We start from the raw sequence: 26,812 nt of genomic DNA on the forward strand, positions 1-26,812 counted from the left end.
ATTGATATATTGTGTCCTTCCTTATCCCCCTCTTATAGCAGACTCTGCACCTCTTTTGACTTTTTCCCTTCTTGCCAGTTTGGGGAACTTCTCCTAAAAAGTGTTGCCCTGGTACGATGCCTGTGGCCCCGCTTCCAGAAGTACTGTAAGGCTTCAGGACTTGATCTGACAAGTCCACCCCTCCCATGTACCTATTGTAGTCCAGGATGCAGTTTAGTTTGGGGGTCCCTGTACTGGTACCTCGTACAGGTACATGGGTACTGGTGTGGCATCTCCCTGGTCTTGTACTTGACACACAATATGTTGCTGCTAGATTGTGCCCTGCTCTCACCCCTTCTGAGTGTTTGCCCAAGCAGAGTCGTAGGGAGGCCTCTCAGGTTTCTTCTAGCAGTGCCGCATGCCACAGGACTTCTGGAAGCGAGGCAGTTGAAGAGTGGGACGCTGGTATAAAAATTATCCAGGTAGAGGTGGTAACCCTGGTCCAGCAGTGGGTGCACCAAATCCCACACAATTTTTGTATTAACTCCCAGTAAGGGGGTGCATTCTGGGGGCTGAATACTGGTGTCCTTCCCTTTATATATCCTAAATTTGTAGGTATACCCGGATGCACTCTCGCACAGCTTATACATCTTCACGCCATACCTTGCCCTCTTACCCGGCAGGTACTCGCGGAATTGAAGCCTCCCTTTCAAATGTACCAGGGATTCATCTATAGAAATACACTTCTCGGGGGTGAATGCTTGGGAAAACCGGGCACTGAAATGGGCTAATAGGGGTCTCCGTTTATACAAACTGGGGTCATCTCGGGGTGGGCACGGCTCATTATGAGTATAATGTAAGAAGCGAAGTATTGCCTCATTTTTATTTTATTTTTTAGTTTCCAGCTCAGTTCTGAAGTTGCTTTGAGGGGCCCATATATTAGACACCCCTATCAAACACCCCATTTCAGAAACTAGACCCCTCAAAGTATTCACAACAGCATTTAAAAAGTTTATTAACCCTTTAGGCGTTTCACAGGAATTTAGAGCAAAGTAGAGGTGACATTTAATTAATTTAATTTATTAGGCACCATGTCCGGTTTGAAGAGGTCTTGTGGTGCTAAAACAGTGGAAACCCCCCAAAAGTGACCCCTTTTTGGAAACTAGAGACCTTGAGGAATCCATTGCAGTTTTCTTGGGGTGCATGCGACTTTTTGATCAGTTTTTATTCTAATTTTAGGTGGCGTGGTGACTAAAAAAACAGCAATTTTACTATTGTTTTTTATTCAATTTTTTTTACAGCGTTCACCGTGCGCTATAAATGACATATTCACTTTATTCTGCGGGGCGATACGATTACGGCGATACCAGATGTTTATAGTTTTATTTTATGTCTTATGGCGTTTGCACAATAAAATACATTTTGTAAAATATAATTTATTTTTTGTGTTACCTTATTCTAAGAGCCATAACTGTTTTATTTTTCCATCAGGAAAGTCGTGCGAGGACTTATTTTTTGCGTAACGAACTGTAGTTTCGATCAGTACCATTTTTAGGTACATGCGACTTTTTGATCTCTTTTTATTCCATTTTTTGGGAGGTGAAGTGACCAAACAATTGTGATTGTGGTACGGTTTATTATTATTTTCTCTTACGGCGTTCACCGCGCAGGATAAATAACGACATAGTTTTGTAGTTCAGGCCGTTACGGACGCGGCGATACCAATTATGTATAGTTTATTTGTTTATTTATATATTTTTATTAATAATAAAGAACTGATAAGGGAAAAAGGGGGACTTTTACTTTTATTACTTTTAAATCTTTTATTTTCTTATTTTTACACAACTTTTTTTTACTTTTTTACACTTTTTTTACTTTGTCCCACTAGGGGACATGAGGGCAGGAGGCTCTGATCGCTATTCTAATACACTGCACTACATGCGTAGTGCAGTGTATTAGAGCTGTCAGCTGTTCGCTGACAGCAAGCATAGTGGGTCCTGATTTTGTCGGGACCCACTAGGCTTCCGTCGATGGCGTAGCCAGAGTCCATTGTTAGGATTCTGGTTGCCATAGTAGCCATCACGGCCCGCTATCGTGTAGCAGGCCGGCGATGGCAGCTTAACCCCTAAGAAGCCGCGATCGCTATTGAACGCGGCTTCTAAGGGGTTAATCGGCGGGGACCATCGCGATCGGTCCCTGCACACTAAGCTGTGATAGCCTGCTGTCGGAAACAGCAGGTATCACAGCTCAGACACGCGCCGGGATTAAATGGCGCCGTGTTTACTCAGGTCAGTAATAGTACTGACCTGAGCGCGAACGTTCTACTTAGCAGGACGTACTATTACTGACCTGAGCGCGAAGGGGTTAAATTCCGCTGCGGACACTCCGCAGCGTTAATCCGCAGCGGTGCCGTTTGTCCATTGACTTACACTTTAATTTAGCAGTGTTCGTTTAGACGAGGCGTAAAATTCCGCTGCGGAGCATAGGCTGCGGAGCGGAATTTGGTGTCCGCAGCATGCTCTGTCTGTTGCGGAGCAGTGGCGGACTCATGGCGGAATTTCTCCATTGACTTCAATGGAGAGTCAAAATTCCGCAATGAAGTCCGCAGATCTTATGTGTGCTGCGGAGCGTATTGTTTTTACTACCATGACATTTCTTCATTCTGGCTGGACCTATGTATTTCTAGGTCTACAGCCAGACTGAGGAAGTCAATGGGGCTCCCGTAATGACGGGAGCGTTGCTAGGAGACGTCTGTAAATAGTCACTGTCCAGGGTGCTGAAAGAGTTAAGCGATCGGCAGTAACTGTTTCTGCACCCGGGACAGTGACTACCGATCTCAATATACATGTATCTGTAAAAAAACATATAAGTTCATACTTACCGAGAACTCCCTGCGTCTGTCTCCAGTCCGGCCTCCCAGGATGACGTTTCAGTCTAAGTGACGGCTGCAGCCAATCACAGGCCAAGCACAGGCTGCAGCGGTCACATGGACTGGTGCGTCATCCAGGGAGGTCGGGCTGGATGCCGAAAGAGGGACGCGTCACCAAGACAACGGCCGGTAAGTATGAAATTCTTTTACTTTCCCTAGGGAAAGTGCTGTCCCTTCTCTCTATCCTGCACTGATAGGGAGAAGGGAAGCACTTTTCCCGCAGTCCGCAGCAGCTAGTCCGCATCAATTTTCTGCACATTTTGTGCAGATCCGCAGCAGAATCTGCAACGCAGATTCTGTGCGGCATTGATGCGGACAGTTGCGGAGGAAATCCGCCACGTGTAGTCATGCCCTAATACTGCCCCCTATATACAAGAATATAACTAATATAATACTGCTCCCTATATACAGGAATATAACTACTATAATACTGCCTCCTATATACAAGAATATAACTACTATAATACTGCCCCTATATACAACAATATAACTAATATAATACTGCCCCCTATATACAAGAATATAACTACTATAATACTGCCCCCTATATACAAGAATATAACTACTATAATACTGCCTCCTGTATACAAGAATATAACTACTACAATACTGCCTCCTATGTGAAAGAATATAACTACTATAATACTGCCCCCTATATCCAAGAATATAACTACTATAATACTGCTCCCTATATACACGAATATAACTTCTATAATACTGCTCCTATATACAAGAATATGACTACTATAATACTGCCTCCTATATACAAGAATACAACTACTATAATACTGCCCCCTATATACAAGAATATAACTAATATAATACTGCTCCCTATATACAGGAATATAACTACTATAATACTGCCTCCTATATACAAGAATATAACTACTATAATACTGCCCCCTATATACAAGAATATAACTAATATAATACTGCCCCCTATATACAAGAATATAACTACTATAATACTGCCCCCTATATACAAGAATATAACTACTATAATACTGCCTCCTGTATACAAGAATATAACTACTACAATACTGCCTCCTATGTGAAAGAATATAACTACTATAATACTGCCCCCTATATACAAGAATATAACTACTATAATACTGCTCCCTATATACACACGAATATAACTTCTATAATACTACCCCTATATACAAGAATATAACTACTATAATACTGCTCCTATATACAAGAATATGACTACTATAATACTGCCTCCTATATACAAGAATATAACTACTATAATACTGCCTCCTGTATACAAGAATATAACTACTATAATACTGCCCCTATATACAAGAATATAACTACTATAATACTGCTCCTATATACAAGAATATGACTACTATAATACTGCTCCCTATATACAAGAATATAACTACTATAATACTGCTCCTATATACAAGAATATGACTACTATAATACTGCCTCCTATATACAAGAATGTAACTACTATAATACTGCCTCCTGTATACAAGAATATAACTACTACAATACTGCCTCCTATGTGAAAGAATATAACTACTATAATACTGCCCCCTATATACAAGAATACAACTACTATAATACTGCCCCCTATATACAAGAATATAACTAATATAATACTGCTCCCTATATACAGGAATATAACTACTATAATACTGCCTCCTATATACAAGAATATAACTACTATAATACTGCCCCCTATATACAAGAATATAACTACTATAATACTGCCCCCTATATACAAGAATATAACTACTATAATACTGCCTCCTGTATACAAGAATATAACTACTACAATACTGCCTCCTATGTGAAAGAATATAACTACTATAATACTGCCCCCTATATACAAGAATATAACTACTATAATACTGCTCCCTATATACACGAATATAACTTCTATAATACTGCTCCTATATACAAGAATATGACTACTATAATACTGCCTCCTATATACAAGAATATAACTACTATAATACTGCCTCCTGTATACAAGAATATAACTACTATAATACTGCCCCTATATACAAGAATATAACTACTATAATACTGCTCCTATATACAAGAATATGACTACTATAATACTGCTCCCTATATACAAGAATATAACTACTATAATACTGCTCCTATATACAAGAATATGACTACTATAATACTGCCTCCTATATACAAGAATATAACTACTATAATACTGCCTCCTGTATACAAGAATATAACTACTACAATACTGCCTCCTATGTGAAAGAATATAACTACTATAATACTGCCCCCTATATACAAGAATATAACTACTATAATACTGCCCCCTATATACAAGAATATAACTACTATAATACTGCCCCCTATATACCAGAATATAACTACTATAATACTGCCCCCTATATACAAGAATATAACTACTATAATACTGCCCCCTATATACAAGAGTATAACTAATATAATACTGGAATATATACTTTGTGTTCTTGGTTTATAATACAGGGATTATGTGAGTTTTCGGTCTTTCTTTTGCAGTGTTAGTTCTTCATCGGAGGGATAGGTCTGGCATTATGAAAACTGAATATGAAAATCCACACTGATATTTTTGTACAAACTGTAGCCTGAGATATTTTTAAGATGGAACAACATAAATTGCATGTGAACCGTATATCACAAACAGTTTCCACCTACTGCAGTACTTAAGGATTAGCTTGCTCTGAAATTTAGAACAAGATAATCTTTTTCATTCTCTAGGCAATTTTAACTGTCAGATGGAAGATAGAGGCAACCGAAATGTGTACCTGGGAATATCTCGTATGCAGCAACAAGGAGAGAGAACTGCAGGCTTGTACTGTACACAGACAGGGGGAAGCTCTTATAAGGTAAATGTCCAAATAATATACTGTACATAGCAGAGGTTGGGGCAGTGCTCGGTACTCGCCCTCACAGGTAACCTGTATGTATACCTTCACAACCAACCAATATTTTTGTATTATTCCAATGCGTCTAAAATTATAAAGGAAAACATTTTGCAAATAGTCTTAATTATTGGCCTATTGTTTTGTGCATACAGCTCGTATGAAGACCTATTTGTCTCCATGGTAACCAACAAAATAAACAAAACATGTGTCATGTGATCCTGCAGTCCTCTGTCCCATGTTTCTTGCAAGTCTATGATATGTTAGCATAAAGTATTTGAAAGATGGAAAATGACTGCAGAATCAGACTACACAGGGTTTGTTTGTAGTCTGTTACCATGGAGACACACATGTCTGTGTAGGAGCTGTAGATACAAAATAGGATTTTTTTTTTAATCCAGACCTATTGCAATGTTATTTTATTTCGGATAATAAAAAAAATATAGGGGCAGATTTACTAAGACTGCCGTTTCTTACCTCAGTCTTCGATATCTGCTCCGCAGGAGTAAGATGCGACAGATTTAATGGGAGACGCATGCCTCTTAATAAATGTGCCGCATCTTCCCGCTGGCCATGCACCACAATTGTGGCACCATGACCATGGCTGTGAGTCATCCATGATACCGGTCCCAATCATCAAACAAAAAATAAGTATACTCACCTCACCTCTTCTCCTCTCCGGGTCCCCTCAGACTCCCTCAACATACGTCAGGCTCTTATATGCGACGCAACGCACTGGGGGAGCCGGAGGGGAAAGGAGGAGCTGTCAGGTGAGCGTACTTTTTACAAATTTTTATTTAATTGTCCGAAGGAGAGGGGGGTTTGAGAAGGTACTCCGTTCGGGAGGGCAAGGTACGGGCGCGGCACAGGCCTTTACCTTGCTATTCCCCACAAAGTGAAATCTACGCCAGCTAGATTGCGTAAATTATAACATATTTGACGGCGGTGGTGACAGACATGCCCCCTTTTGCAAACACACGCCCTAAATGCACACGTTGTGTAATTTGGTGCAGAAAATCTACATAGAAACCACAGATAAATGCAGGTTATTCCACAGGTAAAATCCACACTTAATGGCGCGTATTTTAATGCGTTTTTAAATGCGTTTTTAGGTACATTTTATACATTTTCATGCGGCAAAAGGTGCAGATTTATACAGGCGCTGCTTATCTCTTCTTGTAGAAGCAGGTTGTCAGTGATCAGTTTTACAGGAAGTTCCTTCTCCTGTGCCAACCGCTTATTGACTGACATGTAGCGCTCCAGCTGTTAAACAAAAGGCTCTTCAGCAGCTGCAGTGTGTAGTACACAGTACTGAATCCGAGCTGCTGCAGAACATCATTATACACAGCTCCGATGCTGCAGAACATTATAATACACACCTCAGTTGGTACTGATCAGAATACACGTCTTAGTTGCGGCAGAACACCATAATCTGCACCTCAGCTGCTGCAGAACATTATAATACACATCTCAGATGCTGCAGCACATCAGAATACATGTCTTAGTTGCGGCAGAACATTATAATACATATCTCAGCTGCTGCAGAACATCAGAATACACATCTGAGCTGCTGCAGAACATCAGAATACACATCTCAGATGATGCAGCACATCAGAATACAAGTCTTAGTTGCGGCAGAACATCATAATACATATCTCAGCTGCTACAGAACCTCATAATCCATGCCTCAGCTGCTTTAGAACATCAGAATACACATCTGAGCTGCTGCAGAACATCAGAATACACATCTCAGATGATGCAGAACCTCATGATGTACACCTCAGCTGCTGCAGAACTTCATAATCCACGCCTTAGATGATGCAGAACATTATAACGAACACTTTAGCTGCTGCAAAACATAATAAAATCCTCAGATGCTGCATAACATCATAATACACACCTCAGCTGCTGCAGAACATCATAATAAAGTCCTCAGATTCTGCATAACATCATAATACACACCTCATCTGCTGAAGTACATCATAATATACACCTCAGCTGCTGCAGAACCTCACAATATTAATCTCACCTGCTGCAGAACCTCATAATACACACCTCATCTGCTGCAGACTTTCATTATGAAAGGGATAAGGGTGTTTCATATCAATCAATCAATCAATCAACCAACGGTGGATGGGAATCTCCCACTTACGTTTCCAAAAGAGGTTCTGCAGCAGTCAAGCTCTGTATTAGAAGTAATAACGTACCCCTAATATTAGAGGATAGCTAGGAGTTCCGTGTGCTCTATACATACAATCAGCCTGCGGCCTCGTGTTTTCACAGAACTCCCTGGTGACTTTTAATATTCCTATAATTTACAGTAGGGGGCACATTATCCCATATATTATTGCTTATCATCATTTTTAACTATTTCCTGGCTGGCATTGCCACTATGACTGCTATTATTCCTCTATATGAATGTGCATTGTGCCTCGTCTGTTCTGAGATCCCGTTGTTATAACTTGAGACTCCTATTACAGGATTAATATGATCTGTTATGGCCGTTGCTTGAACTCTCCTTATCTTCGATGAGTTTCCCGTTGATTGCGCTCTTTTTCCAATTATAGACCTGGAGTCCTGTATTCCCCTGATCATACCATCCAGCGGTTCCCTTACCGGCCTCTTCATGGAATAAATGGGTTTAGATGATAAGGACCTGAGGGAAGCACAGTTCAGAAGGTAATTTAATCCATAGGAAGAGTGATCTGCTGACAGTGATGATAAGAAAAGGTTAATATCCGACGTGGTCTACAGGGTTATTATGAGATGTCAGGGGTGTCCCATATATAACACATGAGGGAGTCTTGAAGTATAACTCAACCACCGTACATCATTCTACAATTTACATCTTCATACCTTCCAACCATCCGGGATTCAGCGGGACAGTCCTGGATTCCGGGCGGTGTCCTGCTGTCCTGGGCGGCCGGTGGTATGTCCCGGTTTCAACTGTAGTTGAGTCCAATGCTGAAGCAGGGACTCATCAGCTCCCTGCTCCAACATTAAACTATGAAGTCCTGGGACAGAGCAGCGCAAGCTCTCTGGCCAGGGACTCCTGTCTTGGGAAAGCCCTTGACGTCACTGTCCACATATGGACAGTGACGTCAGGGGCTCTTCCTGAAGTGTAATCCATGGCTGGAGCATTGTCGACGCTCTGGCCGGGAATTCCACTCCTGGAGAAGACCCTGGCGTCACTTTCCATATATGGACATTATGGCACTATATGGGCACCATCTTTGTATTTGGGCTCTGGCACTTTATGTGTGGGCACCGGCACTTTATATGTGGGCACTGTGGCACTATGTGGGCACTGTGACGGTATGTGGGCACTAGCACCATCTATGAGAGCACTATCTACAGTGGGCACTGTGGCACTATGTACAGGGCATTGTGGCACTATGGGGCATTATACAGTATGGAGGCATATGTGGGGGCATTATACTGTATGTAGGCAGCTATGAGGACATTATACTGTATACCAATAGGGAATATAGATTGTGAGCCCCAATGGGGACAGTACGTAAGAACCTCTGTACAGCGCTGCGGAATATGTTGGCGTTATATAAGTAACATAAATAAATAAATTGGACCATCTATCGGGGGCATTATACTGTATGGGGACATGCGTGTTGGCATTACACTGTGCGGGGGCAACTATTTGGCTTTATACTGTGTGGGGGTTCTATGGGGGCATTATGCTGTGGGGAGGCACTTTGGGAGCATGATACTCCCATAGTGCCTCCCCACAGCATTATGAAAAAAATTGCCGCGACGCAATACGCAATACTTGAAAGTTGGGAGGTATGCATTTTGATATTCACATCTTATATTGATCTCGCATTACATTAGGTCTTATACTCCACTCAGATCCTAATCTGCATTCAGAATTACACTTAGGCCGGATTTACACGAGCGTGTGCGTTTTGCACACGCAAAAAACGCGGCATTTTGCGTGCGCAAAAGGCACTTAACAGCTCCGTGTGTCATGATCATATGGTGCGCGGCTGCGTGCTTTTCGCGCAGCCGCCATCATTATGACACTCTGTATGTTTGTAAACAGAAAAGCACGTGGTGCTTTTCTGTTTTCATTCCATTTTTACTGCTGTTGCGCGAAGCACGCGCGTCCCACGGAAGTGCTTCCGTGTGCCAAGCGTGCTTTTCACGCACCCATTGACTTGCGTGATGCGCGAAATACTCACAAAGAACGGACATGTCGTGAGTTTTACGCAGCGGATTCATGCTGCGCAAAAATCACTGACTGTCTGCATGGCCCCATAGACTAATATAGGTCCGTGCGAGGCGCGTGAAAATCACGCGCGTTGCACGGATGTATTTTACGTTCGTCTGAATAAGCCCTTAGGCTGGATTCACACTAGCATGTTCGGTCCGTAAAGGACGGAACGTATTTCGGCCGGAAGTCCCGGACCGAACACAGTGCAGGGAGCCGGGCTCCTAGCATCATAGTTATGTACGACGCTGGGAGTCCCCGCCTCGCTGCAGGACAACTGTCCCGTACTGTAATCATGCTTTCAATACGGGACCGTAGTTCCACGGCTACACCTAGACCTTTTGTAGCGCTACTCATTGATTTTAACTATTGAGCTCCAGCTGCAGTCCAAAAGAATACATTTAGTTGTAGGCAATCTTGTGGACTGGAGCTGCCACTCAAGAGTTAAAATCAGTCAGTAGCGCTACAAAAAGTTTATGTATAGCCCAGCTGCTTTCTTCTAGAAACTGTGCCACACCTGTCCATGGGTTGTGTCTGGAATTGCAGCTCCGCTCTATTGAAGTGAATGGAGCTGAGCTGCAATACCAGATACAACCTATGGACAGGTGTGGCGCTGTTTTATAAAAAAAGAAAGCAGCCATTTTTATTTTTTTTAAACTCGTTTTATTGAACTCAAAGCTTGCAATAAAGAATATACAATGTTACATTATATCATACATCAGTGAATTTAGAATGATTACATATTAGTCAAATCATCATATACACGACACAGAGTACATTTCAGGCAATATGTCCGACCCACACGTCGACAAATTATTTATATGACATAAGTCGAGATAAGTCTATATGCAGACATGCATAAGAAAGGTGCAGAAAGAATAAAGCACAATACACAAATACAGTATTCAAACATTTCTATCACTCCCCACCCTCCCTTGTCAGTCTATGTAATAAAGAGTGCATAGTGTTTCCCGGATCTAAGGTCGTGGAGGAGGAGAGCCAACCATCCCAAGTTTTCCCAAACTTGTGGCAACATTTCCTATTACTGTAGACCACTCTCTCAAACGGGATGACATTATTAACCAGAGACTTCCATTGTGTAAGCGAGGGAGGCCGATCCGCCATCCATCTCAAGGCTATAGCTTTCCTAGCCAGAAATATAGTTTCTCTAATAAATATACGAGTGTGAAATGGCCAACTCTCCTCCCGCAGCAATCCCAATAGACAACTCTCCGGGGTCTTGAGTGTAGGCGCCGATACAATACTGTTCAGGATTTCAAGTACCTCATCCCAGAAGGAGCTAATACACGGGCACCGCCAAATAAGATGTATAAAGTTTGCCCCCGAAGAGCGACATCTATGACATTCTGTATGTGACAGCCTACCCTACGGTATAGACGAGTTGGTGTAAAATTACACTGGTGTATTATGTACAGTTGGGACAGTCTATTATTGACAGAAGGAGATACAAATAAATGAGACTCCAGGGCCTCTGACCAATCCTCCTCGGATAAATTGGGGATAACTGTTTTCCATGCAGCCTGCACAGGGAGTGCACTCGACTCAGTTTTTGCATTCAGAAGATGAGTGTATATTGCCGAAACAATGCCCTTGGGTCCCTGTGTCGTCAGAACTCCTATCAACGGGAACTTCGAAAGAGACGGGGACTGTGTTCTAAATTGTGAGGTTAACGCGTGTTGTTATTGTAAATATCTGAAGAATTCGGTACGATGTAAATTATAGCATTCCATCATCTGGGTGAATGATAATAACACATTTTCCTTATATACATCCCCAAGACACAAAACCCTGATGGACTTCCAAAACTCGGACCCCTCCAACATGTGTAGGTGCGGGAACATGGGATTTCCCCACAACGGAGTCTCCTCCTCCAAGTCCCCAAAACCGCACATCAGCTTAGCTGCCTTCCAAACCTGATGTGCAAGTCTATGAAGTAGTATTAATTTTCCTCTGAACAAAGTGGGGTTCTCCATCCAGCACAGGCCACAGGACAGATTGTCCTATCACTTGTCCAGCCATGTTTTTTTTAATCCTGGACAACCCCATAAAGAGGAACTCTGACAAGTACAATTTATGGCATATTCATCGGTGGTAGTCTATGGGAAGTGACGGAAACAGCCCGTCGGGTAAATAGCCTCCCATTTGAGTCTAGGGGACATATGGGAAAAGCTAAACTGCATAGCTGGTCCGTTCCTTCCTTTTCCCCTGGGCTACAGTAGTAATGAGGACCCCCACCAACGAGACATTTCTGACAACGCCAATGGATTTGCCATACCTGTTACTCATTAGACCCCTAAACTCTGACTGCACATTTCACTGTCATCTCCTGCTGGTTCACTGTCTGTAGAGTGTCTGATGAGGGACATTTAGAAAGATTCATCAAAACTGCTACACACAGGGGCATGGCTGTAACTTTAACGACCCCAGCACCGGTGCCTCCATCACAAGACCGGGACAGGTTTGTATTCACTGTAAGTAAACAATGCAATTTGCTACTGACTGACTGCAAGCAGAGAGCTTAAAAACCGCATGGAATTGATACAGAAAATATGTTGAAAATTGCTTACGATTTCATTATAAAAATTTGCAGAAACTGTAATAATAAAGTAACTAATACAGATGAACAGGGTTTACCACTCGACTTTCCTCGGCTCCTGAATGGCAAGTTGGTCTAGTTATGTGCTGATACATTTCCTATTGCGGTATTTCTAGGCATGCCACACGGGACTGTACGAAAGCTGGATATAAGAAAACCTTGTGGTGGCCATATTGTCTGACACACAACTTTCCCAGACACAGAAGCCATTTAACTTGTCTGTATATATATATTTGTATATATCTATGCCAAAGACATGTACAATATCATTTCTAAAGTAGCCCTAAAATCTAGAACCTTACTCGTTTCGCCCGCGACTTTACTCATTTCGCCGGCAACGTAGTTAAAACCGTCGCCTCCTTTAACGACAGGCGGTGAAATGGAGCAAAATGCAAGTGATACAATTAAATGAATGTCACATCCAGACTAATTATTATGGTGGGAAGATGGTGTAAATATTACCGGGGACGCGGATCTAAAACTCATTTTCCTGATTTTCCCTATGGATGGGAATCTATGTTATTGTATTTTATGATTTGGTGTCATTACTTCATGATCTCTTCTTCCCTTCAGGATTGAGGCGGCCTATTTCACAAATAATTAACGCCCTTGAAGCAGAGAATAGGCAGACTGACAGTCTCATTATTGTAACGTGCTCTAAAATATATTCTGAAGCAACGCTTCCAAGCTGCGTATGAGGCGCTCACTGTCTCCGTGTCTAGAGGCTTTGCTTTGAAATCACGCTGAAATCCCAGCGCTGTCACACTGTTCTGTGCTGTAAAAGTTCCCATCTCCGGCACGTCGCTGCTTATATCACCAGCCCCGCTGCTCATGGCGGTAACAGAATCTAGTACGGAATGATGAAGCCTCCATCTCTTACTAATATATGCTAATCATTGAGAACTATTAGGCCTTTTAAAGTTGTACCCACCAATAGAGACGGATGGAGGGCACGGTGGGCACCGTATCCTCTTTTTTTTTTTTTTTCGTCGTAGGGAAAGGGAAAATAGCACAGAACAAAGTAGACTAAAAGATGAAGATTGTACAGCTACAATATAGCAAAATGTTCTAAATAGTAGCACAATTATCACAATGGTTCATTAAAACTACCATACGGTGCCCAAATAACAATTTAATTTATAATCAAATAAAAAAACTAGACAGTGGTTATATAATAGCGACAAACAGTGCCTAAATAATACCACTAGAGAGTGGCCAAATAATACCACAATAAAGTGGCCAAATCATTTCACTAGACAGTACACAAATGATACTACTAGATCGTGCCCAAGCAATACCCCCATAGAGTGCCCCAAATATTAATACCATACATTGGCCAAATAATACCACCATATAGTGCCAAAATACTACCATACAGTGCCCAAATAATATTAACACACAGTGCCCAAATAAAAATCGGAATTTATACTCATATAAAACCACTTGACAGTGGCTGTATAATACTGACAAACAGTGCCTAAATAATACCGCTAGAGAGTGCTGAACTTATACCTCCATAAACTGCACAAATAATATCACTAGACAATGCTCAAATAATACTACTAGACAGTGCCCAAATAATGCCACCAGAGTGCCCCAATATTACTACCACACAGTGCCCAAATAATACCACCATACAGTGCCCAAATAAAAAATTCATTTATACTCAAGTAAAACCACTAGACAGTAGCTGTATAATACTGACAAACAGTGCCTAAATAATGCCACTAGATAGAGCCCAAACAATACCACCACAGAGTGCCCCAAATATTACTACCATATAGAGTTCAAATAATACCACCATAGAGTGCCCAAATACTACCATAAAGTGCCCAAATAACAATTTAATTTATACTCATATAAAACCACTTGACAGTGGCTGTATAATACTGACAAACAGTGGCTAAATAATACCACTATTGAGTGCTCAACTTATACCACCATAAACTGCACAAATAATATCACTAGACAATGCTCAAATGATACTACTAGACAGTGCCAAAATAATGCCAACATAGAGTGCCCAAATAAGACTCCCATACTCTGCCCAAATAATAATTGAATTTATACTGAGATAAACCCAAATTGACAGTGGCTGTATAATACTGACAAACAGTGACTAAATAATACCACTAGAGATTGCCAAAATAATAACTCCATACAGTGCACAAATAATATAATAACACTGTGCTCAATTGATACTACTAGACAGTGCTCAAATAATACCGCCACAAAGTGCCCTAACAATACTACCATACAGTGCCCAAATAGTACTACTATAGAGTGCAGAAATAATACAACCATACAGTGGGAAAATACCACCATAGAGTGAACAAATAATACTACCATACTGTGGAAAAATAATACCACCATAGAGAGCACAAATCATACTACCATACAGAGGGCAAATAATACCACCATAGAGTGCACAAATAATACTACCATACTGTGGGAAAATACCACCATAGAGTGAACAAATAATACTACCATACAGAGGGCAAATAATACCACCATAGAGTGAGCAAATAATTCTACCATACAGTGCACAAATAATACCACTATTCAGTGCAAAAATAATACTACCATACAGTGGCCAAATAAGAGTATTAGGCAGCGTACATATAATACGCATACATTGACAGGAGGACACTGCCATATGTGTCAAAATGTTGCCAGCCGCTTTGGACAATCCGAACACGTTAGAAGGGTCCCTTGATGATGATCTGATCACAATGCGTTGTGCTCCTAATTAATGGGAAGATTTATTAAGACTGTGCCAGTCTTAATAAGAATCAAGCTAAAGTAAGATGCGACAAATGTATTACGGGGCACACGCCTCTTAATAAATTTGTTACATCTTCGGCTGTCTGTGCACAACTGAATGAAATCTCCACCAGCCGGGAGGTGGCGTAGATTTCCGCTATAATTGACGCCAGTTTCTGGTGTCAATTATAGTAAATACGTTGAGCTCTGCTACATTTATAGCTCATAGAAGTTAGAGTATGTACAGCCAATGCCAGGAAGCTCCACGAAAGCAAACTTTTTGACTTTCACATGTAATAAACATAATGTTCTGCCTTATTTAAAGTTGCATTCAAGTTTATACTTTACATTTTACTGACCCCATATTGGGCAACTAAATACAAGGATGAAATAGAGCGGCCGCCTGTAATTGTCATCTACTATGCTGTTATTGAACAGCTGAAATAATCCATTACTAATGGCGCACTTACTGAGGTCTGACTCACACATTTTCATGTATATAAGACCTAGCGGGAGATTCCAAAGTAAATATCCGACAAGGTCAATCCAGACTTTCATCAGATAGAAGAGCAGATATTCTAATACGTCCATGATAAATAATGCAAAACCGGCAGCAGGAGGATCCGTTCTGATAAGACGCATGCAGGTAAATCGTGATAATGGACAATGACAAATCCACTTTAATTAGGGATATATGGATGTGGAGCATGATTATACGGGAATTTATGATATCTGCTGTTTGCGCTCAGAAATGACTTATTTCTCTATATATGAGATTCTGATTGAGATTGTCTGTAGTATGAAATTTAGTTTAAAGGAAGACTCCGAGCAAAACGTATACATTGTGTCTGCCCGCTCAGGTCCAGCACTAGGTATGCATCACAATATATCCGTTTTGCCGGAGTGCTTCTTTAATGTGAAGCTTCACCGCTTAGACTTGGTAGATTATAATAACAAATTAGTAAATCCCTAATATATTGATATTATCTGAATCACTCACAAGAGGATAGGTCTTCCATGTCTTGGCAGATTGCAGACTATTATTAAGGGCACCAATATTCTGCTGATGGGTCCTGCAGGGTAATGGAAGGGTCCTGCAGGTGATTAGCAGAAGGTTACAATAATTACATTATAGTAAGGTGATTGTTATTTATGCATTTCCCAAACATAATTTTAAGTGGCTCCCAACTGGAGATCCTGGAAATGTTTGGAGCGGTCATCTGTGTTAGGAAACGCCTATTCCTTTATTTATCTCCATGACTACTGTTCTGGCTTCTTGGCGGTTCTGGTTTTTCCTTGAGGCTATCTCTTTTCTCTGTCTTTCTGCCTATCAGATTTCGTTTTATATTTATACATGTCCTTCTCACTAAGTCATTGCTTGTGATTTTCCTTACCTTCAGGTCTCTGGATCAAGTTTCTGACTAACCCCTATACCTCTGACTTTTGGACTTCTTGGAATACTGACCTCTGCTTCTCTCTCGTTAACCCCTTGTTTGCTGATTTGGATTATCTGCTCCCGGCTGGTTTTGACCTCTGCTTTACCTGGTATCCTCTTGCTTATTGATTTGGACTTTCTGTTTATCCTCTGACTGTCTGGGTATCCTGTTTAGGTCTGCCTGCATTGCACCTCTTATCCAACATTAAACTCTGCTAAAACAACCTGGGTTCTATGCAGCAAAAACCATCTCGCCTTGCGGTGGGCTGTGGCGAATACCATAGAGAAGCCTTAGACTCTGTTGATGAAAGTTGTGGCGGATTCATATGCGCGCTCTCTCCCGGCAGTCTCCAGCAGCCTTTGAGGAATCGCTCTCCTAGCAATTCCATAACAATCTGTGCCCATGAACATGGCATCAAAGTCCCCTTTTGATGATCCGTTTTAAAGTCAAAGTCTGATCTATCTGTTATAGTTGAATGGTATTTAAAGATCTGGCTAATGCTCTGGCTGAATGGATGCAAACTAGTACAGCTATGATGATGATGGTATTTTTTTTTAAAGAGTTGTCCCAAAAATTACTTCATTTAGATAAGTCAAGAAAGTCTAATACATTGGGGTCTAGTACTGCTAAGTGGCAAGGATGTATAGAGGGGGCCAAGCTCAGATTGACCCTGCCGTCCTTCTCTATGGCATGGCAACACAGCCATGGAGGAACACCTTCTCACCTCCTACGAAAATGAAAAGGGGGTGACAGCGGTTTCCTGTCTTTGAATGAATGGGTATGAGGGCATGAACCAACAGGGGAGCCCATTATGGAGTCCCAACTCATTGGCCATGTTTTAGTGGAAACATAGAAGAGTATACAATGTTATAGCACCCTATTGGGACCCTATTGTACCTGGTGTGCTGGATACTGGAGGAGCTGGTATTTATTTGTTAGATTTTGTATTGTTAAAGTTTTTGAAAGGCATAAAAACAATTCTGATTCTCAAAAATAAATAAAAATAAGGGTAGAGGGCTTTGGAATGAGATGTTCAACAAACACATGTTTTAATAGATTATGGGGATATAGTGTATAGTATATGACCATACTATCTAGTATGTTTATATGATGCAAAAAACAAACAAACTGCTCTTAATATAATCAAATGTAATAGCAAATGGGTCACGAATCTTGATGTAGAAAATAATTAACCAAGCTTTACGACACATGAATTCCAATATCCCGGCCACACTTACAATAGCATGATAATTAAACAGTATCCACGCTTACACGCTGCATTAAATGAAATTGTCACCCATCTGAGAAGACAACATGACCTGTTGCAAATGAAACATTTTTGAAAAATTTTCATGTTCTTGGAGGGGGGGCAAGCAAAGGTTAATAATGAGCGCACAGTACATTTTCACATGCAAATGAGAATCATTCCCCTTTGGAAGGCCCGGTAGTTCTGTAATTAAGAAAAACAAATGCGGAATTTAAATAAGTGCACTAATGAACTCTAAAAATATCAGTTTCCACTCGGCAGTGATAGGCTTGGTCTTGATTCTCTTTGCTGGACATTATACAATAATTGCTCATGAACTTTGCCAAGACTTGCGTGTTAAGCCAGACAATGAAATTGAAAGACTCGGGGATTTAATGAGATGGAACCTCCGGCCCTTTTCAAAAAGATCTTATTATAATGCAAGGCGAGCTCTTGAGAGAAGAAAGGACGGGAGTCGGTGCAAGTGGTCTAAGTACCATTCGAGTGATGGCATTCTGTACTGAAGAGCCTAGCACGCTTTAAAGCCCACGTCTTTTCACAGAAGAAACAGTCTCTACGGGCGACAGTCCAGTTTAGACAAAGAAGGAGCTTGAGAATCAATGGGAGCAAAATATCAGTCACTCCATGACAATATGTGCTCCAAGAAAGGGACTTTTTGTATGAGGAAATGTGAGTGTATTGGGTTCATATATAGATGTATCCCCATAGGGCTCGCAACTGCGCACCTGGGAGGGCAAAAATGAGTAGACGGCTCAGTTTTGGTGCTTTCTCTCCCCCATCCCTTCCTGGGACAGGAGGGAACTTGTAAGTCCACTTTTTATCATGTGAGGAGGTGAAACTTTTCCCATGAGGATTGGCGTAAGGGTCACTCTGAACTGGAGCTTCTCAGACCACCTCAACAGATACGTACGGCCATGGACCCCAGGTACGATGAGAATATGGTTGGCTTATAGTGTAGGAATGAACATTTAGGGCAAACCTATCCTCAAGAAAACCCATCAGGCCAAGTTTTGAGGATTAGTGAAAACACATGTACAACTGATTAGGTGGCTTGTTGGGGTTCCATGAGGACAGGTTTGGGAAACACCGATTTTAAGATATGTAAAAAAAAAAAAGTTTCTCAGTAGTGGTGGTCAACTGGTTAAAAAAGGACAATCTTGAGGGAGTTATTTGGGCAATTGATGATTTTGGTCATGGCGGAGTGGGGCCCCATTCTATTTAGTGCTATGTAGCCCCATGATTACTAGTTCCTCCCCTTTCATAATTAAAATAATAATAAAAAAATATTGTTATTTAGTAGCCTGAATATAAAAAATTATTTGTCACTTTATCGGAGTTAAACTTTACTTGACCTACACAAAAAAGCACGACCCTACGTCTATATATTGTAGATCTGTAATAACAAGGCTTCTGACTTTACTTCCACACTACCCCATAAATTTAGCTTCTGCCTACAACTCCCCAATGTAACGTGTGCCCTCTGTAGTCACAGCCATAAATACACGACCTCCCCCATGGAGGACTGTTATGGGCATCCCTCACAAGGACTATCCTTCGGTAAAAATAAAAAATCTGATATACAATCCAGACATCTTATTGAGGTCTTCGAATGTTATCCATAGAGACAGCAGTGTGGGGGAGGGGGTCATAAATCACGAACAGATGAGGCCCTCGTTAGACTAAATTTTATTCTCCGGAAATCTGTCGAGTCATGTGAAAAATAAAGAGACTTTTGTATTATGTATTTGGACTCGTTAGCATCACGCCGAGCCTCCAGCCCTTGTTTCGCTGCTTGTTCTGGAAAAGACACGTTTGCAGATCATGCATTATTTAAAAAGGCTGAGGCTCGGGGACGCAAGCATCACTTTAGATGAAAACAAAAACGGGGCCTTGCTTCTCAACCGCAAACTGATGCATTTCAGCGGGATACTCAGAGAGGGCACGTCAACTCCTCTAGAAATCAGACCGGAGGAATTCTACTCAACCATTTCTTGGCAAACTCGGTAGGTGTCACTGGGAAATGAGAAGAAATGCGTGTTTTGTTTTACATCTGGAGAATTGCTTTCTCTTTTTGTGTGTTCATATTTAATTCATAAACGCTTCTGCAAGGCCACAGAAGAGGAAAGCGATGGAGGACTCCTAGCTTAGACACGTCAAGGATGAAGGATCTTCTTCCGTGACCTTCAGTTGAGCCTGCAACTTGGTGTCAATCGCATATCACACCGTGTTCAACCAGAATTAGATCAATAAGAAAGAAAGAGAAGTATCATGACGGCTTACCTTTAGGATACCAAGGATCCGTGAATTCATACTTTCCCATTCCAATTGTTCGGAGCATCTGAACACCATTTGGGTTTTCGGCGGTCAAAGGCTGGCTGTGAGGCAGCTGTGGAGGGGTCTGGCCATTTGTAGCTGGCACACTGTTAGGAAGTGCTGCAGAAGGTAGGGCAGGTGGTGGCGGAGGAAGGATGGGACAAGTCATGTGACCATTGCCTATAGCCGTGTGGCCGGGATGAGGCACCTGACCGACACCGGTCAAGGAGGACATCGCTATTGGTTGACTGTGTCTGTACATCGTTTGGCTCTGTAGGTTTACCACCATGTTGCTCAGAGGTTGCGCAGGCTGCTGGTGCTGTTGGAGTTGGTAATGTGCTGTCATAAGTGGTAACTGTGGGGCGACATGAGTAGGGATGGTGGGTGTGACGCCTATGATGGGAGCTTGGACATTGGCTGCTTGGCTATATATAGGTGGCTGGGTCATTCCATACGTATGAGCTATAAGAGACGCCTGGGTTCCAGCAGAAACGGTCGTTGCCCATGGAGGGGTAGCTGGAAAAAAAATTAAATGCATTAAGAATTATGGTAAATGTTACATTTCTTTATTTTACAATTGTATACTTCTGAATTTTAGCGTTAGTGGTTAAATTTTTCTGTATAAAAAGAAAATTAACTTTGCCCAAGTCACCTCAAAAATCGAACTTACCTGGGATTAGGGCTGGCCTCAGAGGTGCGAGACCATCACAAATCTTAAAGAGTAGCTAAACTTTTAAAAAACGTTTGACGTGTCATAAGTTTTAATTGTTGGGGGTCCGAGCACCGAGACCCCCAGCGATCGCTAAAACGAAGCGGCAGAAGCTCTCTGGTGAGCGAGGTGCTCCCATGAGACAGGGCAGCATAAATATATGACCGATCCGCTGTACACGGGTGGCACATTTTGTTTCAGCCATTTTTATACATTGGGGCAGATTTACTATTCAAATTGAGACAGAGTTCTGGCGTACATGCCGTGCGCTACTTTCATCAACAGTGTTAGACACTTTTTTCAAAATGTCTGGCAAGGGGGTGTGGCTTAGCAGGAAAGGGGCGTGGCTTAAAGTGACACTGCGCCAAAAATGCAGCAAAATTTTGGCGTCAAAAACTGCTGTAATCTAAGCCAACTAATAGGTGGTATAAGGAGAAGAAAAGTGTCTAGGAAGATGCGCCAATTTTATTATACAGCTTGCACCACTTTCATCAATTTGGCGCATCTTCTAACTGCCTTGTGGAAGTTTACGCTGTCAAAAACATAGGCAGTATTAGTAAATCGGCCCCAATATGTATAGTCTCGGTTTATCAGCGCGGGCCATGGGTACAATTTTGGATGGTGGTGTGCTTTTTTGGCTTTGATTTATACACAGCGCCCAATACGTAGCCTACCATATAAATAATCATTTAAAGAACCTTTAAAATCGCACTCCCTACAAAGTAACATCTCAAACTTTGTCTCTTGGTATCATGTCATCTGCTCCTGTGGAAAGTCTATTGACACACTGGATTATATCTGCCGTTATAAGTGTGCCGCATCCGTCATGTCACTTTCTTCTGTATCTTAGGTACCAGCCTTGTGTACAGTACACGATGGACTCGCCACCCACTGAAGGATTGGTCTCTTGGCACAGCTGCCTTATTCCAGGATAAGTCCAGTCTGTATAATACTGTGCTATAATAATGCAGACAGCAAGAATTCCCCTATAAACGGTTTGTCCGGTATTAGAAATGTTTTTTTTTTCCCACCAGAAATAACGTCACTCTTGTCCATGGGTTGTGTTTGTTGCAGTTCAGTCCTGTTTACGTGAATAGGAGCAAGGTGCAATACCAGACACAGCCTGTAAACAAGAGTGGCGCTGTTTCTGGGAAAAAATTACATTCTGACATCTCATTGATACATGTTAGAAGAACAGTGAGGGTCCATGAACTGGGACTACTTATCCGGATGCCACAGTGAAGGGGCCACTGTGTTAAGCTGTAAGTGCGGCCATATTGGCTTAAACCCCGCTTATGCAGATATAACAACTCCCCTGTATATCGACTGGTGATTTTTAATATTTTGGGAAATATTTTTACATAAACTGAATTTGATTGTGATTTTCATGCGGTGCTCCTGGGAGATAGAGATGTCGGTGTTACATGTAATCCGGGATATTTCTCTGTCTGACAGTATACGGAGCTTTAATTAGAAAAAAGAATCAAATTACGCTTGAAAACATGAGAATGGGACTTTCTCCGAGATTAAGTGTCTGCGCGGTGACAGTGGAACGACACAACATAATGACACAAAGCCAAGTCCCTGCAAGAGGGAATCTGAGCAATAACTCCCTGCTCCCTGCTCATTACTCCGGATTTATGTCCTAGGACTTGATGTATTCTGAAACACATATCTCCTGAAATCCTGCATAGGAACACATAGTACCGTGCCCCCTTCTCCCCTCCCCCACTGATGGCAGACGGGCTCCTGGTCATGTCACTCATAATCACTGAGCTGCTATTTCTGGGAAAGCCTCAGCATTGAAGCGTTCATTAATAATGCGCCAATTATCATAATGACTAGTCTATATAATTATATACTGGATGTGTACATCACCATTCTGTACCAGGGAATACAGGAGAGAAACATAAGGAGAAGCTCAATAAAGATAAGATCAGTCAACAGCATAACGAACAATTCCAGAATTAGTTGGAGTTGAAACAGTTGCAAGTGAAGTAGAGACATTGATAAAGTTCTGGAGGTCAAGAAGTGCAGGCTCTGATATAATTTATAATATTGAATTAGATAATTGCTTAAAAAGCAATTCCATAATTTGATGTTTAGATTGCTATTGTTTCAAGAAGTATTGTTTTTGAATTTGGGCTTAGAAAATTAAGAGAAGTTGTGGTTATGATGCTACTATAATTAATGTGTTGGATTATTTATTATGGCCACAAATTACAGCCTGACTATGGGTCTGATGACCTAAACTACCTGTATGATAGAAAAAAAAAAGAATCTTTTTGCCTGGAAACCATCAACAAGGAGGTTGATGTTTCATATTAAAGGGGTATTCCGGTTCGAAGCGCTGTGCTCGACTGTTTCCAAAAGTGTCATAGACTTCGAATGGAGTGGAAGCGCTCATGCTTGAACGCCGCTTCATTCAAACTCCTCCAAGCCGCGGTCTTGCGGCTGAGGGTAATAACAGTTGGACCCCCACCGATCCAGAATTTATCACTTTTTCTAGTGGATAAGTAATAAATCCTTCTTACCGGAATACCCCTTTTTAAAGGCTTTGCAACTCATCCCCATTCAAAGGAATGCTGCAATACCAGGCACAGCCAGATGGACAAGAGTGGTGCTGTATACAGAAACAATAAGCAAGGCCTTTCTTTTTTTGTAATCCTGGGCAACCCCTTTCATGAACAGGGAGGAAGGGAATAATTATCTAATAGTCTTTAGACCCACAGCTCATTCCTAACAATACACCCTTTAGTGCTCAAAGTAAAAAATGCACACACAGTGAGATTAATGGGTCCTAGTCCGTCAACAGCATCTTGCTGATGGTTTCCTCAAATCAATATAGCTTTTATTCTGCATAGATTAAAACCAATTTGGAAAGTATTGAAGATGTGTTACAAAGATGACAACTTTATACTAGATCTGCACCCTTGTCAGGACGGATGAAGACTTACCTGGGTTTTCTCCCTTTCTCATCTGCTTGGATGGGGGTTCCTCAGTATCCCATGGAGTGGACTGGTTGATAGGAGTCTGACCCCATCTTACACTGGTTGCAAGCAATTGCCCTTGTGACTGTTTCTCAGCCTTGGACAGCACAGGCGTCTGGAAAAAAAAAAGTAGTTTGATTTAGTCAGATAAAAGCAATAAATCTGAAATACCATCACTGATAAACAAGAGATGAAGGCAAAACAAAAGGAGAAGCTATTGTCTTCTTTTATCAGTCATTCCCGAGTTATAAGGGCCGTGTAAGAGGATCTTATTAGGTCCAGTTCACACTGAGTTTTGTGCCGGCAAAAACTGTGGCAAACAACGGCTGAAATTGCCTCCCATTGATTTCAATGGGAGGTGGAGGCGTTTTTTTCCCGCAAGCTGAAAAAAAATGATTGCGGGAAAAGGAAGCGACATGCCCTATCTTGAGCAATCGAAAAATAGACAGGGAGGCAGCACTTCCAAAAAACAGACAGCTTTAATCACCCGTTTCAGTACATCTATCTTGAGCCATTTTCCGCCTCAAAAACCCCATTGAAATCAATGAGAGACGGAAAAAAACTTGCAGCGTTTTGTGCCTGTTGAAGACAGAGGTAAAAAAAACGCAGCAAAAAAACGTGGTAAAAAAAACGCCTGTGGTGCAAAACTACTTAGAAAAAAACGGCGCTGATTTTTACAGGCAAAATTTTCTGCCCGCAAAAAAACTCTGTGTGAACAAGGCTTAAAGCTTCCCAATACATAGAATTACGCTCCACCAGTTTCCAGAACATGCCTTTTGACTTTTCTCATAAGGTCCAGTTAAATTACATGGAGATTTTCTAACATTTTTGGTCAAAACATTTTATCATCTTATCATGCGTGACAGATTTTATAGTATGTATACTTTTGCAATCATTATTTTTATTGCTCTATTGATTTTTTTTTTAAAAAAGCAACTTTATTAATAGTCTCCCAGCAACAGCTTTCCTGCTTGCTGATGGTTTCCATTTCTGACCTTTTCCCACACTATACAGACTAAAAATCAACATTAAATGTATTAAAGATATATAATAAAGATGGCAGCTATGACATTGGGAGCCAATGCTAATTAAAGGGGAGCCTCACTGTAAAAACAAGAACATGGCAGTCACTTTTTAGCGAGCGTAGGGGCTGCTTCTCTCATCATTCACTGACAATCGTTTTTTGGAGTGAGCGCTGATGAATTGTGCAGAAATCTACAGTATCAATAAAATGAAAAGAACAGAAGAGTCTTCTCGAGCTCCTATCGTAGCATCTTGAGAAGTCGGACATTAAAATGCCCTGCACGTATATTTGATGAAATTCCAGTTTAAAAAATCATTTTACTTGCGGTTTCAATTTCGCTGTTTTATGTTGGGATTGTTTTTACTCTTATATAGATATATATAAAGTGAGCGGAATGATAAGATCTATAAAACATGAGAACTGAGAGTTATGCAGCTGCGGGCTTTACTAACTAGACGGGATCAGGCATATGGGGTGGTGGGGAGACGCTCTAATGTATTTCCTATTGTACTTTACATTACATTTAGCTTAAATAATAATTCCCCTGTATAATGTATTATATAAATTGTTCCATTTACAATGTTCCAGTGCATCTCACCTGCTAACTGTTTTATAGGTTTTTATTCTAAAAGTCCATTTTCATCTCGCCTAGTTGAGAGTCCTCTTTAGGGATCTGCTACTAATAGTTAGACTGGGAAGAGGCGTCTTTCTCTGGAGTATCCAACACATCCTTGCATTACAAGAATAACCCATTGATTTAAAAAAAATAAAAAAATGTGCAATGCTTAATTTCCCCTGCGGGGGCGCTGCGGGGAATTTGAACACATGATGTTGTGCTTCCACAGTTTACAGCTGGTCACAAAAACAGCGGGACGACCAATGATCAGCTTATCATCAGAGGATCCTTCTAACAATAAGTTATTTTCATATCCTTTGGAAATGTAACTCTATCCACATCTTTTAGACTAGGGATATGCTAGAACAAACACATGCAGCTTTTTAGCCAATCACTGGCTCCAAGTGTACTGATTCTGACAGTAAAGTACCACATTTTGGGTATTTTAAGCATCAGAGCTCCTTTTATCTGACACAGAGCTCTAAATCTCTGGACAGACGATAAAATTCTGGCTGCCTGCAGACACCACTAGAGGGAGCTTACTGCATACTGTTTCATTATTAAGTTCTATGTATATACAGTGTGCAGTAAGCTTCTCAACTCCCCCTAGTGGTGGCTGTTATAGATATATTAAGAAATAAAACGGCACAAAATGTTGATGAAAAATTATATGTGTGTGTGTCTGTGTCTGTGTGTGTGTGTGCGTGCGTGCGTGCGTGTGTGTGTAACAGAGATCATCCCAGAACAGAGAGTTCGTCCAGCACCGCTACAAAAATAACTATAAAGTTGATTTAACAGATGCTGGAGAATGAAGCTACTTTCTTACACGGTGTTTCCAGGCCAGAGATTACACCGCCATTGTAACAAGACCCTGGCCCAGTAGTCACCCCTCATCTGCCAATACTATTTACAAAGCCAAAATATCCTTGAATGAGAAACACATTAAAGTAACGTATGAGAAAAACAGACGGAACCTTTTACATTTAAAGGGACACTAAATCTAGAAATCCATGAAGTGAAAACAAAAGCGCAAAAAAGGGTATGCCCAAATTT

At 41.2% G+C, this 26,812-nt stretch overlaps 1 protein-coding gene across 3 annotated transcripts in view; it reads right to left on the reverse strand.

Annotated features, from left to right (window-relative positions):
• KLHL29 (kelch like family member 29) overlaps nucleotides 1–26,812 on the reverse strand; it is an 850,651-nt gene that overhangs the window by 276,136 nt on the left and 547,703 nt on the right. For all 3 annotated transcript variants that reach the window (XM_075861037.1, XM_075861036.1, XM_075861038.1), the window contains exons 5-6: nucleotides 24,087–24,234; nucleotides 20,388–20,936 (exon numbers count right to left, since the gene is read on the reverse strand). In XM_075861037.1, coding sequence (XP_075717152.1) covers nucleotides 20,388–20,936; nucleotides 24,087–24,234 — 697 coding nt within the window. The remainder of the gene's footprint in view (nucleotides 1–20,387; nucleotides 20,937–24,086; nucleotides 24,235–26,812) is intronic.

Source organism: Rhinoderma darwinii, chromosome 4, assembly GCF_050947455.1.
Source record: "Rhinoderma darwinii isolate aRhiDar2 chromosome 4, aRhiDar2.hap1, whole genome shotgun sequence".
NCBI lineage: Eukaryota > Metazoa > Chordata > Amphibia > Anura > Rhinodermatidae > Rhinoderma > Rhinoderma darwinii.